This window comes from Mauremys reevesii, linkage group 22 (assembly GCF_016161935.1).
Source record: "Mauremys reevesii isolate NIE-2019 linkage group 22, ASM1616193v1, whole genome shotgun sequence".
NCBI lineage: Eukaryota > Metazoa > Chordata > Testudines > Geoemydidae > Mauremys > Mauremys reevesii.
The window spans coordinates 10,461,211-10,475,925 of NC_052644.1; the positions used below are offsets into that span (position 1 = coordinate 10,461,211).

A 14,715-nucleotide genomic window follows, 5' to 3' on the forward strand; every position below is an offset into this window, starting at 1 on the left:
TTTGCAGCAAATGACGCCTGAGTCCTACAGACAACAGCATTACTCACTACACCACCCTGAATCACTGAGCACTTGACAACAAACCAGGAAAGGATCCATTGTGGGAAAAATAGGATCTTTTAAAGACTATCGTAATGCTTTTGCACAAGAAAGCCAAATTAAGGTCACTAGGCAAATTTAATTCTCTCATTTCCTAACTTTTGTGTGCTTGATTTTGCAAAATTTTGGTCTTTTAATGCAGGTCTTGTGTGTGTAACTTCCTAGTTTTTTTGAAAAAAGCAAACAAAACACAAAGCAGAAATTCTACCATATGGCATCTGTAGCAGGGTGGTCCCGGGCCAGCCCAAAGGGAAGGGCTAGGGCCCAAACAGGCTGTGATAGGGCCAAGGGTGCTTCCACTACCACAACAAGGGCCACATAAAGAGGCATTGCCCCCTGAGGCAGGAAAGGGGAGTGCCCTAGATAAAGGCTCAGTCTGAGACCAGCCCCAGGGAAGGGGTGGTGAAGACCGAGGAGAAAGGGTCTGGTGCAGAGAAGCCCCACCTAAAAAAGGGAACCCACATAGGGGCCAGAAGGGCCAATGTGGGAACCCAAATGGAAGTGGGGACCCATGTAGGACCAGGGAGGTCTATGGTGGTGACCCAGACAATAGAAGAAGTGAGGAGGCTGCTCCAAACACTGGGGAGACTGTGGCAAGAGAGGGATTCCCTGCGGGCTCAGCTGAGGAGAAAGCTAGGCTGGTAGAACAAAACCCCAATCCCCGGTGGAAGGGATCTTGAGGTGGGGGGGGGGGTAGCAGGGTGGTCTGCTGCTTCTGCCCTGAAGGGTAAAAACAGCCCTGGGAGGGGGCTGTGGCTGGAGAAAGAAGCTTTAGGCTGGGCTGATTGGAGGAAGTGGCTGCAGCTGGGGCCATGCCCCAAACAGACTCAGCTGGCCCTATAAAGGCAGAGAAGCCAGGGGCAGACAGACAGTCTCTCTCCGTTTGTAGAGGGAGATGGACCTGGCTGCAGGGAGCTAGACACAGGGTACATGAGTGAAGCAGGGCTGGGGAAAGGCAATGGAGCTGGGGAGCTCTAGCCTGGAAAGCCCCAGGCTGTGGCCTAGCACAAGGTCAACAGGTACTGGGGGCTGCAGGGGGCCGCACAGGGGTAGGCCAAGGCAGAAGGTCCAAACCCAACCTTGCCAGTGATGAGTGGCGGATACTGCAGTCTACCCCAGGGCGCAGGGGGCTAGACGATGACTGGCAGTAGCCATATACTGAGGCAAGGTGGGGATAGTGGGTGGGGGTTCCCTGGGGAAGGGAGACCCAGAGAGAAAGGGGTTACTGCCAGGGGGCAGCACCTCAGTTAAAAGGGCACCGGGTCCAGGAAGGAACATGGGGGCCAGAGGTCAGGTGGATCACCGGCCTGCAGAGGGTGCTCTAGAGCTGGAATGAGCTAATTCCCTGGAAGTCACCAGCAGGAGGCGCTGCAGGGGTGAGTCAGCCCGTCTACAGCATCATATACACACCCACATGAGTCACCAGCGGGTTGGAACTGCTACATCCACCTACAATCACATTTCTCCATCACAACCCACCTCCTCATCAGATCTGTCTCCCTTACCCCCATTGGTCCCCAGTCCCTGTCTCTTTGCCCAGATGTTCCCAGTTTTGCCCTCCCCAGTTCCTCATCCAATCAGTCTCTCCCATCTTTGGCTCTCAATACTTTTCCCTTTGTTAATCTCCCCTATATATAAAAGGCATGAAGAAAATAATATTGATTATATATGAAAATATATACTATTGACATACATTCAAATATGTTACATTTGTTACAAGCAATATAAACACTTGCCAAAAATTTACATCAGTCTGTCCCATGTATTACCTCCTGCAGCATTCCTTTTTCTTTTTTCTAAAAGCAAAGTTAAAGAGAATATATGAATACTACATATAGTTTGGCACTTATCCACTACTTAAAACCCTAGAGCCTAAAACTTGCCCACCTTTGGTAGTAAGAGTGAGGTTGAGTCTTTCATTATGAAGAATCAATATTATTCAAAGGAATTCACCTGGAAGGGCAGGGAATTTAGTACAGGACAGATTCTAAGGGGCCAGGTTTGCAGTCATTCTCTATTTCTTCTGTACCAATATAACACAAGGCAATGTGGAGAAAAAGAAAATAAGTGTCTCTCTAGGCTGGCTGTGAGCCCCTTTGCAATGACATAAAATGTGTGAAATGGGTAGTTACCCAGCTTGCCTTGGTGTCAGTCTCAATAAGGACTGCAGGGGTTAGTTTTTGTATTAGTAAATCTGCTTTATGAATATGGCTCAGTTTGGAAAAGTAGAATTAAGATTTTTCATACCTAAGCAGCAACGAGTATAAATGAGGAATGGGATGAGGATGAAGAGGGAAATAGTTGCTATGGCAAGGAGAATGCTGAAGAGTAGGACCAGTTTGGGCATGTCCAGGTGTCCTTTGGAACAACACAGAAAATACACCCTGTAGTTAGTGAAAATCTCCATCACATTTTCCCTGCTTTAGAAATGTCTTTTCATTTTAAACATAGAATAATTGTAGGTGGCTCTGGGTTATCTGTGTCGGCTTTGGCCACCATTACAATTATCTGACAACTGAAACAAAGAAGGCAGCCATGGGTTGTTAAGAAAACAAGGAGGATAGCATATAACAAGTTTTTATTTATTAATTATTAGTTATTGTATTGCACATAGGCCTCCAGCTGTGATAAGGGCTCCATTGGTCTGGTGCTGCATAGTCACACAGCATGAGACAGTCTTGTCTCAAGTAGTCCGTAATGTAAATAAACCACAATATATGTCACATATTGCATTTTCTTCTCATTTTTTAAATCAATTGGTGAATTATTTGTGGTGATCAGATATAAAGTAACTCATGCCCTACATAAAGCAGTACTAGGGCATAATGAGGAAGGAGGGGTGGGCCATGCTAAGACCCAGTTAGCTCCATATCCCGTGAAGGACAGGTCACCAACTGACTACACACAGAGTGACTCCAATTTAATATAAGGTGTGATTTGAAACTGGTGCAAAAGACTATGTCCTCATCTACACTAGAAAATTACGTTGGCTTAACTATCTTACTTGGGTGTGAAAAACCCACAACACCTAGCAGCATAGTTAAGCCAACCCTAGTCTGCACATAGACAGCACTAGGCCAATGGAAGAATTCAGTCTACGCTAAATCTGTACAGCTGTGGGATTTCCAGCATAGACAGACTTATTTCAGTTTAAACCAGACTCATTTCAGTTTGACTTATGTCAATTAATGGGAGATTCATGAAAAGCCTGTTGAGTGATTAGATGCTATTGAGGAAAGGGAGAGGAGGTAGATGGAAGCAGTAACCCACAATGGGTGCATATTTCCAGCATAGAGACACCATGTGTTAGGTGGGAAGAGTTTAGAATCCCAACCCAACTTACCCAGAGAAGTTTGTGATGAATCTGCAAAGGAATAACAGGCATTTCATTGAGTACACTGCTTTCCAAACATGGCCATGAACCTGAGATAGAATCTGCTCAAACAGATCTTGAACCTGGGGAGCCCAACTGAATTCTGCAAGGGAACAGGAGCCCATCCTCACTACCACCTGCAGGATTGGGTCTTTGGGTTAACAAAGGCATTTTAAGAATACTGAGTGAATGGAAGAAACATGCAAACACAGAGCTGGAAGGAGATCAAAGCCAAAGGACAAATGGCTGACACTAACATGCCCTCAAGCATCAAGAGAAGTGTGAGGAACACGATAGTGGGATGGGGTTACTAATGGCTTGGCATGCTACCATAAATCTCATATTTCCTATCTCCATACATCTGCCCTGAAGTGGGATCAGCTGAAAATTCCATGTAGAGATTGAAATATTGGTACACTTTCAGATTTTAAATTCTGGTTCAGAATATGGTTACAAAGGAAACTCTCTTTTTGACAATCTTTGGAAGGATTTATCTCTCTAGAGAATGTGGAAGCAAATCAATAGACTATTTAAAAGGTGGCCCAGAGAGACCACAACTGACTCAATTTAGCTGTTTAACAGCTCAGCCACTAAGAAATATTTAAACTGTGAGAGCAATTCAAGAAATACACTGTATTTATTTGAATGCAAAAGTTTCTTAAAGTATAAACTCGGCAAAGCAGATGGTGTACCCAGTGAGACCAATGTCTCTGTCTGTAATGAGCTGAACAAAATCGCTGGATCCACCACCCACAAGTGTGTATGTGTGTGTGTGTAAGAGAGAGAAAATCTGGTTCCATACCTGAGCAACGGTAAGTGAGGAAGATCGTTCCGATGATGTTGAGACCGAAGAGGGAAATTACAGCAATGATCAGGAGAATGATCTCAGCTAGCAGCAGTTTGGACGGCTCTATGTTTTCTGGTGAACAAGGCAAGAAAATACCCTGTAGTTGTTCAAAGTCTGTAATATATATATTTGCATAGCTCTAGGAATACCTTTCTATATTAAACATAGAGAATAATTTTACATCGTTCCAGGTGTTTTTGTTTGTTTTAGGCTAACCCATGATTATAACTATTTTACAAATGCAACAAATAAGTAACTCTTGGACTATGCAGAAAGCAAGGAGCACAACACAACACCATTTTCTTTTTTCCTCTCATTTGGTATTATTGTAATTATTATTAAATATGCAAATACATTGTTACTGAAGAGTTAAGGTTGCCCCGTGGTGCCTTATGCCCTTTCATAATCACAGAATCATAGAATCAAAGAAGATTAGGGTTGCAAGAGACCTCAGGAGGTAATCTAGTTCAACTCCTTGCTCAAAGCAGAGAATGGCTAAATGTAACCTCCGAAAACCAGGAAATACAAAGTTAAGGTGCCACATCTCTGCAACACAACCTTAAATCTGCCCCTTGGAGCAGATAATAACCATTGGGAATGATAAAGTAATGGGTTGTGGGTGGAATAATAAGTATATGTGAGGTAGTTCTACAAGAATTTGCCATTGTTTGTATTGTGTTCCACAGATTTTAACTGTAGCACTGGTCTGCATACTCACCGGCTGTGTTCAGTGTGTGAGGTGCAGCTGTTTGGGGGAGGGGGTAGTTGAAGCAGCTGTCACTGTGGTCTGAGGAAAGAGGCGTGTGTACCTTGAGAGACCCATTGTGTCTCATTTCAGTGCTGCACTGTGTAGGCTGTCAGTAGCAGGGCACAGGGATCTTCTTGTCATGGGAACTGTCAGTAGTCTGGTGACAATTTGGCAGTGAATGCCAAGGCTTAGTGAGGGCTAAGTGAATAAGGAATTCTCAGAGCAATAGGGTGTGTAACATTTAACAATTCTTCAGTGGTTTCTGTGGGCTCAGTGTGTGAGTGCAAATCAGGTGTAGGTGGTAGAATCAGTCTGAAAATTTCCAAAGGGATAGTTTTCCAATCAGAAAATGCCAACTTGTTAAAATAAAAATATGCTGCAGGAACATCTCCATTTGGACAACATTTCATGCCAGTTTATCCATTCCCCAGTTCTTGGGCAGTATACCAGGCTTGCTCTAGCTTCCAGCAGCTAGGATCAACAACTACGTGGAAACTCCTCAGCCCTGGGCTCGGAGGGTTCTCAGTATCTCTGTGTGGATGGTGCATGCACAGACTGGTCCACATTAAGTGCTGTGAGGGAATGGAGCATGCTCAGTGAGGCTGGAATCTCTGCAGATTTTAGTGGCTACATTCAAAAAAATCTCTACCGAGCATGTGCAAAATGAAATTTTTCAGAGGCTTAAAATGTGACCAAATTTGGGTGGATTTTCACAGCCCCACCTACAATATAGTATCATCCTAGCACTTGGATTCTATGAATCTATGAATGTCTAAGTCCAGAAGGGACCATTGTGATCACCTCCTCCGGCCTCCTGTATAACACGAGCTAGAGAGTTCCTTAGAAAAATTCCTAGACTGTAGACCAGACCAGACCAGACCAGGGGCTGCACTGTGCTGGCTGCTGAACAGACAATCCCTGCCTAAAGAGATCCCAATCTAAACAAACCTCAGTGGGTGGCATGTGTCCTTGAATGTCGTCCCCAACATTTAAAAACAGAACATGACAATTATTAATGGCGATCAGATATCAACTATAGACTCCAACATCTGCATGAATCAGTGCTTTGGCCTCAGGGGGAAGGAAGAACAGGTAATGTTGCTGCACCGGGACCTCTGCAGCTCCATGTCTCCTGATGAACAACTTGTGAACTGGATGACTAGAACCTGTTCTCAAACACTTCTCTGAAACAGAATCCAAGACTAGATTCAGACAAGTCCTGACTCTTTTGCTGTTCATGAGCATTAACAGAAGTGCTGTCTTTTACACATGAACTTCCATATGGTTAACTTTGTTTTCATTCAAGTCCACGTTTGTTTAGAGTTAGATTTTGCCACCTGTGGAGGAATAAGAGTACCATTCCTTTGGGGTCAGTGGCCTGGAGCTGGCCTGGTCTGGCTGTCTGAGTAGTTCTGCCCATTGCAGCTGAGAGGAGAACTTTATTAGCTGATCCTTAAATAAAGAGAGCAGCAGGAAGGGGTAGATGAATAGGAACTTCCAACACTCTCCAGGAACTTGAGGGGCCAGAGGCAGTGTCCTGAGGGACTGCTAGTAGTTACTGCTGAGAGGGACTGCACCAGAAAAGCAAACAGATGAGGAAAGACTAACCTGGGAGCTCTGTACCACTGATGGTCTGAGGTAAGAGCCAGGAAATCTGTGACTGGAATTACTGGTGTGCGAGATGATTTTGGGGAAAAGGACTGCCATGCTTGTGCAGACTTTGAAGTAAGAACATGCAAGGCTTTGATTATGTTAGGTTATGCTCAGTTAAACAATCTACCCCAATGGAGGTAGCTTCCCTGAGTTCCTTGAGAAAGCACCATCAAATTAACCTCAGAGAGTGTGTTGCCCCAGAAGAACAAAGCTTAGTCAAATAGGAGGAGAGTGCTATCAAATAGCCTAATCCTTTACACGTCGCGTATGGGGTAGTGCCTTACTCCACAAGAAAGCACCACTGGCAGAGTCTCACTCTTAGCTTTGGAACACTGGGGAAAAGAGTTTAATTAACATGTTAAAGCAGCTGCTGTAGACAAAAAAAGCCATGTTTACTCTAGGGTTAATCATGACCTGTTAACATATTCTTAGATATGTCTGACTCAGTCTACATTGGTTGCTATGTGCAGTTTAAAAAAAGTGTTAATTAAATGGGTTAGTTACAGTTTCTAACATTTTTTTAAAATGATTTCCTTATTAATCTGTGAAATTACTGGTCATTCTAAATATTTTGTCTTAGTCCCCCTCTTCTCCATATAAACAACTATGTTCCACTTGCCAGAACACACAGCGAGCTGCAATATGAGTAAGCCCCTTTTCTGTATTCTGTACTTCCAGAGGTGAAAGTAAGCTGGTACGGTCCAGTACAGCATACCGGCAAGAGCCAGTACGCCGTGCCAGACCACAATGGCTTCCGTGGTGGGGATTTAAAGGTCTCTGGGCTGCCCATCACAGCGGCAGGAGCTCTGGGCCCTTTAAATCCCGGCCCCATCCTGGCAAAGCTCGGTGTTCCCGGTGGCGGCTGGAGCCCTGGGCCCTTTAATTTGCCCCTGAAACCGTGGGAGCCCCTGGTTGATTTAAAGGCCCTGGGTCTCCCAGCCACAGCTGGTGCCCCAGGGCCTTTAAATCTTGAGAGGCCACGCCTCTTCTGGATGAGGCCACACCTCTTTCAGATGAGGCCACGCCCCCCTCAGGACTCCAGCAGTACCGGTAAATCCTGTAAATTACTTTAATCCCTGTGTACTTCTGTTTCCATAATATGAAAGACAAATGATTTATGACATTTGGATAAAAATAGCTTAGCAGTTAGTCACTGCTTTGACCCTTGGACCATTACAAATCAACATTTCCTATTGTTAGGAAGTTTTAAACAAATAACCAAACACAAGAACTCAGTGATGAGTATCAAGATCAGAGCCAAATTTCATAGCCCAAAAGCCAAAACACTGGCTTCAAACCCACTAGTGTTTGTGTGGGAGCAATTAAAAGTCTGGATTCAAATTCTGGATCACGTCTGATAATCTTTTGTAAAACTGGCAAGCTGTGGATCAAAAGCTGCAACCTCTAAACAACAAAATTCCCCTTGATGCTAAGGACTGAGTAAGAGCTGCAAGATTAGCATGATAAGTACAGAGACAGTGAGGCCATGCAGAAGTATCATAGAATCATAGAATCTCAGGGTTGGAAGGGACCTCAGGAGGTCATCTAGTCCAACCCCCTGCTCAAAGCAGGATCAAACCCAACTAAATCATCCCAGCCAGGGCTTTGTGAAGCCTGACCTTAAAAACCTCTAAGGAAGGAGATTCCACTACCTCCCTAGGTAACCCATTCCAGTTCTTCACCACCCTACTAGTGAAAAAGTTTTTCCTAATATCCAGCCTAAACCTCCCCCTCTGCAACTTGAGACCTTTACTCCTTGTTCTGTCATCTTCTACCACTGAGAACAGTCTAGATCCATCCTCTTTGGAACCCCCTTTCAGGTAGTTGAAAGCAGCTATCAAATCCCCCCTCATTCTTCTCTTCTGCAGAATAAACAATCCCAGTTCCCTCAGCCTCTCCTCATAAGTCATGTGCTCCAGCCCCCTAATCATTTTTGTTGCCCTCCGCTGGACTCTCTCCAATTTATCCACATCCTTCTTGTAGTGTGGGGCCCAAAACTGGACACAGTACTCCAAATGAGGCCTCACCAGTGCTGTGTAGAGGGGAATGATCACATCCCTCGATCTGCTGGAAATACCCCTACTTATACAACCCAAAATGCCATTAGCCTTCTTGGCAACAAGGGCACACTGTTGACTCATATTCAGCTTTTCGTCCACCATAACCCCTAGGTCCTTTTCTGCAGAAGTAGGGTTTTCATACCTTTGCGATGATAAATGAGGAAAGCAATCCCAATGGCTATGAGCATGAGGGCAAGAACAAGAATGTCCATGAGAATCTTGTCATCTATGACCAGTTTAGGAAAGTCCATGTTTTCTGTAGAACAAAACAAAAATATGGCCTGCACTTTCTGAATATATCCATTACATATTTTTTTTTCTGCTCCAGAAATGTTTTTTTCCATTTACAATATAGAAAATGATTCTAGGTTGTGTGTGTTTGTGTGTGTGTGTGTGTGTTTGTTTGCTGAAACCACAATCACAATTATTAGGCAAATGAAGGTCAGGCTTTCAAGAAAACAAGAAGCACAGTGGCATAAAGGGGGAAGAAAGCTGGCACATGTTGCCATTTTAGAACATAGATTACTTCATTTTCCCTTGAAGAACAGATCACAAACTGTTAAAGCCAGATGAATCCAGTCAGCACCTGTTGTCAGACAATTCCCTTAATTATAAACCAAGGTTAGGTTTATAAGTGTTTGTTCTTTTCTGTTCACAGATTCTGGTGGAAGCACAGTACTTTCCGCAGAACATCCCGATGGTGAACTTTGCTTTGACAGAAAAAACAATGTTTGTTTAGGGACAGACCATGGCTCCCTTATGCTGCAAATAGCTCCACTGGCAGAACTTGGCCCTTAGGCTTTGCTTGCGTTGGGAATATGAGCTGTGGTATAAAATGTGTTACCTGGCAGGCTTTCATTAACACCTCAAGTACCTCATGTGGACAAAGACCCTAGTGTGATGCTGTAATGATGAACAACTATTTATTAATCATATTCTAGATAAGTCGCCGATACACATGTTCAACCTTCATGCTGGAAAGTATATTTGTATTGTCTACGAACCAAAAGGGGAGGAGGTAGGTAACCAGCTTTGCTCTGGGAGAAACAGAGGTTCCCAGGCAACAGGACAGACCTATAGTAATCCAGCAGGAACATGGGCCATTAAAACACAATGGCACATCCACGCAAACAGTGACAATCACCCAGGCCATTAACTTTGAGGGCCCTGGCAGTCACCTTTCCCACCAGGACAAGTGGTTAGGCTGAGTGAAATGGACTCCCTAGCAGATAAAGAGACAAGGGGATGTGAGGTAATATGTTTTATTGGACAAACTTCTTATGGGGAGTGAGACAAGCTTTCAAGCCACACTGAGCTTTTCAGTGTTATTGTAGTTGTGTTGGTCCCAGGATATTAGAGATAACATATATTAGAGAGACAAGGTGTGTGAAAAATATTACTTCACCCCCTTTGTCTCCCTGGGAGATACAATGATAAATCCGGACACAGGGACAATGAATCCTGGATCGGGGGTGAGATAGCATTCGGATGGGGACAATCACAGAAGACAGTGGAGGCAGATGGATAGGCAAAGTTCAATCTCTAGCATTTGCTCACTGAGGATGTAAGTTGGTTTTCAACCCTCTTTTCTGTAACTGTCTGCTCAGCTTTTGAGAAGTAAAATTGAGACTTGATTAAATAATTTAATTTTGTTTAAAACCTTTTTCTATCTGATTGCAGATCACACTTGGTTTACCAGGAATTTGTCTGTAAGTTTGGAATTCCCACGCAGTGCCATCTCCGAAGAGGAAATTCACATGAGGGAGGAACTCTAGAGCCTGCAGCATCCCTTCTCTGTTTTGAGTTGAATATATATGAGAAAAGGGTCCTTTTTCTAGTGAAGGGAAAGCTGCAAAAAGGTGGAAATGGGCACTCACCTAGGGGAACTGCTGAGGGACTAAGAAGTGGTGGAAGGTCTGTAGGTAACACCTAGAGTTAATCACGACCAGCTAATATTTTTGCAAACCTGTTTATCTTCATCAACACTAGCTGCTTTGTTGAATTTAACGAAGAGTTCATTAAATATGTTAATTCACACACTTGCTAACACATCTCCTTTTCCCAGGGAAGACAAAGTGTGACTAGAGACAGCTACTTTGGGGTGGAATCAGGAGTAATGGCTGTGTTAGAATTCTGTGGGTGCAGTTCAGAGGGAGGGAGAGGAAGAGACAGATAGAAGAAGCTAAGGGAAAGAAGAGTGAGGCTATTGGAAGGAGAAGGGTGAGAGACTTCAGAGGAGTCACAGACTGTGCTAAGGGTACCAGGAAAAAAGAGCGCCACCCTGCCCCCGCGATGTCTATTCCGGGATAGTCAATATGTGGAATAGACATCAAAGGGAGGTTGTGGAATCCCAATGATTGGAGGTTTTTAGGAACAGGTTAGACACCTCTCAGAAATGGTCTAGGTTTATGTGGTCCTGACTCAACATGGAAGAATGAACTGTAGGACCTCTTGAGGTCCCTTCTTGGTCCACATTTCCAGGGCTGGCTCTAACATTTTTGCTGCCCCAAACAAAAAAAAAAAGAGCGCCGCCCTGCCCCCGCAAGCGCCGCCCGACCCCTCCCCGAGCGTCGCATCGCACTGCCCAAGTCCCCGCCCCCCAGCGCCGTGTCACGCCACCCAAGTCCCCGCTCCGCCAGCGCCATGTCGCGCCGCCAAGTCCCCGCCCCCCCCGGAACGTTGCGTCGCGCCACACCGCCCAAGTCTCCGCCCTCCAGCTCCCCGTCACACCGCCCAAGTCCTCACCCTCCCGAGCGTCGCGTCAGGCCACCCAAGTCCCCGCCCCCCCAGCGCCATGCTGCGTCGCGCCACCCAAGTCCCCGCCCTCCCAGTGCTGCACTGCGCCGCCCCAGTCCCTGCCCCCGCCAGTGCCGCCAGGCCCGACCAAAACCAACAAAAACAAACCCCGGTTGCCACCCCCTCCCAAGGTGCTGCCCCAAGCACGTGCTTGGTAGGCTGGTGCCTGGAGCCGGCCCTGCACATTTCTATGATTCTATATTCAGTGCTATGTGGCACTTCTTCATTATGGAAAGTATTTTGGATTTGGACTCCAGCTCCTATTATTAGGCCTTATTCAAGGATTATGACAAAACACAGGGTGCTAATCATCCCTCATTATACATGAGCCATGAGAGCCACCAGGTGCCACAGGATTCTTTGCTGCTTTTACAGGAGTTTAATGAAAATTCTGCGGAATGATACTCCCTTAAGGGAGGGGCAGGGAAACAAATGGAAGAAGCACCTTATGGACAGTGATAAAATCATTGAATCATAGAATATCAGAGTTAGAAGGGACCTCAGGAGGTCATCTAGTCCAACCCCCTGCTCAAGGCAGGACCAACACCAACTAAATCATCAAGCATAGAGACCTCTTGTGCCAGAAGGGAAGAGTTCACAAATCCAACCAAACTTACCCCTTTCAGCTGGTGTTGACTCTGCAAAGAAATAAGAGACATTTCAGTTGGACCCCCTTGTCTTCAAATGGGGACCCAATTCTGCAGTTGGACCCCTCTGCTTATCGAGCCACATTGAAGTCAACTGGAGCCAATGTGGGTGCAGAGATCTGTCTATGTGAAACCACTTGCCAGATGAGATCTGTTTTAACAAAGTATCATTTTTAATGGAGAATGTGCATGTGAAGGGAACATGCATGGAGATTAAAGCTGAAGCGACTACAGCTGTAGCTAACCTGCTCTCAAGTACTAAGCCAAGGGTCCGAGACAGATACTAGGGTTATCTTACTAATGCTCAGTGCTTTTGTCCATCAGCATGTGTCACGTGACTGAAATCAACTGGAAACTATAACTAGAAATGCAAATATTAGTGCATTTTCTGATTTAAATCCAGTCTAGAATAATGTAGAAATGTAGGCTCTCTCCTTTGTCAATTATATTTTTGAAGAACTTATTTTTCTAAAGAATAGTAATAATAAAACCTACCTAGCACTTTGCATGAGTAGATCTCAAAGTTCAGAATTGTTACCTTCTGAATGCCTAGCCCCACTACATGAGTTTCAGTTGTTCTCCTGTGTCCCTGGCATGAGCTGGGAGGGTTGAACCTCTGTCCATTCTGTATATGTATGAGCCAGAATACTAAATAACTGATGGCATTAAGGTGACAAACTCACACTTCTGAAAATTGGAAAATACAAAATGAAGGTAAATGCCACTAAAACAAAATCTTCACTTTTCTACACAAAAAAGGGGATAGATAGATAGATAGATAGATAGATAGATAGATAGATAGATAGATAGATAGATAACTATGAAGTGCAATTATGAATGATAATGAATAGCCATTGAGGGCCAAAGCTAGGAAGAAAAGCATGAGAATAGCTCTAGAGCTTGGAGCATTTACCCAGGATATGTGAGACCAACATTCAAATAACTGCTCCGAAGACCATTGAATTATTTAACCACAATGGCACAGGATAGCTTGACGAAACCTCACACCAGCACATCCCATAGCTGTGTGGTTGGGGCACACATCTGAAAGATGCTAGATACCTGTTCAAATAGCTTTTCCCTGTCAAGAAAAAGGGGGAAGTTGAATCTGGGTCTCCCATATAAGTGCCCTAATCACTGGGTTAGAAGGAGGGCACGGCCATCCTGGGAATCTAGTCCTCTTTTGCTTTTAGCAAAATGCAAAATTTCAAATTGGGTCAGAGGAAATATATTACGACTTTTGATTCCCCAAACATTTGTTTTGGTTCAATCCAAAACAAAATATATTTCCAGTTTTTTGTAATTACCAGTGAAGAAAAAAAATCCACTGTTTACCCAGTTCCAGTTACAGTAAAGGTAAAGCCACATAAATATTTCAAAACAACTTCTGTTTATGTTCTGTTCAATTTTAAAATAGATTTGAAACACAAAATATGTAATATCTGTCAGGATATAGCTATTCAGGCCTGTCTGCAAAGGCCTATACTTTAAGAATGTAGGTGTATTCTTATCACTTAGCTAGTTATATAGATATAAAAGACAGAATCAAAATCACTGTCTGTGCAATGGCCTTTTCTTACTGTGACAGGCTAAGGCCTTCAGCTAAGATGTAGTTAGGCAGCCATAAGCTGGGAAGTGTATGGTCACATCCTCACATTCCAAACTAGTCACATTGAAATAAGGTGCTATTGGGCTATTAGGAATACAACCCTGTCCTGATATTCCTATCACCTCCAGAGAAAGGGTAGAGCCTAGAAGATGTAAAAGGAAACTTAGTTTGATAGCATCCTGTCTGGCAAGAACTCACTTATCAATAGACACAGCTGGAAAACCCTTATGTCTATATAGATGTAGTTGTGAAATCCTCACTTCTGTATTGTTTTGTATATTTATTTGCATGGTCTCTGTCTGGTTCTGTAATTGTTTCTGTCTGCTGTATAATTAATTTTGTTGGGTGTAAACCAATTAAGGTGGTGGGGTATAATTGGTTAAATAACCATGTTACAATATGTTAGGATTGGTTAGTTAAATTTCAGTAAAATGATTGGTTAAGGAATTGCTAAGCAAAACTCAGGTTTTACTATATAGTCTGCAGTCAATCAGGAAGGGGTGGGGAATGGGAACAGGGACTGGGGATGGGGGAATTAAAATCATGTCTTGCTAAAGGAGAAAATGGGAACAGGGGATGGGAACAGAAACAGGGACACAGGCAAGGCTCTGTGGTGTCAGAGCTGGGAAGGGGGACACTAAGGAAGGAAACTGGAATCATGCTTGCTGGAAGTTCACCCCAAAAAACATCGAATTGTTTGCGCCTTTGGACTTCGGGTATTGTTGCTCTCTGTTCATGTGAGAAGGACCAGGGAAGTGAGAGGGTGAAGGAATAAGCCCCCTAACAATATCCATCACACCTCTCTAAGGATGGAGATTCCACCACCTCCCTATGTAACACATTCCAGTGCTTCACCATCCTCCTAATGAAATAGTGTTTAATA

The 14,715-nt window shown here is 44.2% G+C and overlaps 1 protein-coding gene across 1 annotated transcript in view; it reads right to left on the bottom strand.

Annotated features, from left to right (window-relative positions):
- The window catches only part of LOC120388840 (butyrophilin subfamily 2 member A1-like), a 171,794-nt gene extending 159,585 nt beyond the window's left edge, over positions 1 to 12,209 (bottom strand). The window contains exons 1-6 of the mRNA XM_039510933.1: positions 12,194 to 12,209; positions 8,923 to 9,036; positions 4,275 to 4,391; positions 3,443 to 3,463; positions 2,347 to 2,457; positions 1,869 to 1,895 (exon numbers count right to left, since the gene is read on the bottom strand). Of these exons, the coding sequence (XP_039366867.1) occupies positions 1,869 to 1,895; positions 2,347 to 2,457; positions 3,443 to 3,463; positions 4,275 to 4,391; positions 8,923 to 9,031 (385 nt within the window). The 5' untranslated portion in view covers positions 9,032 to 9,036; positions 12,194 to 12,209. The remainder of the gene's footprint in view (positions 1 to 1,868; positions 1,896 to 2,346; positions 2,458 to 3,442; positions 3,464 to 4,274; positions 4,392 to 8,922; positions 9,037 to 12,193) is intronic.
- Positions 12,210 to 14,715: the final 2,506 nt, after the last annotated feature.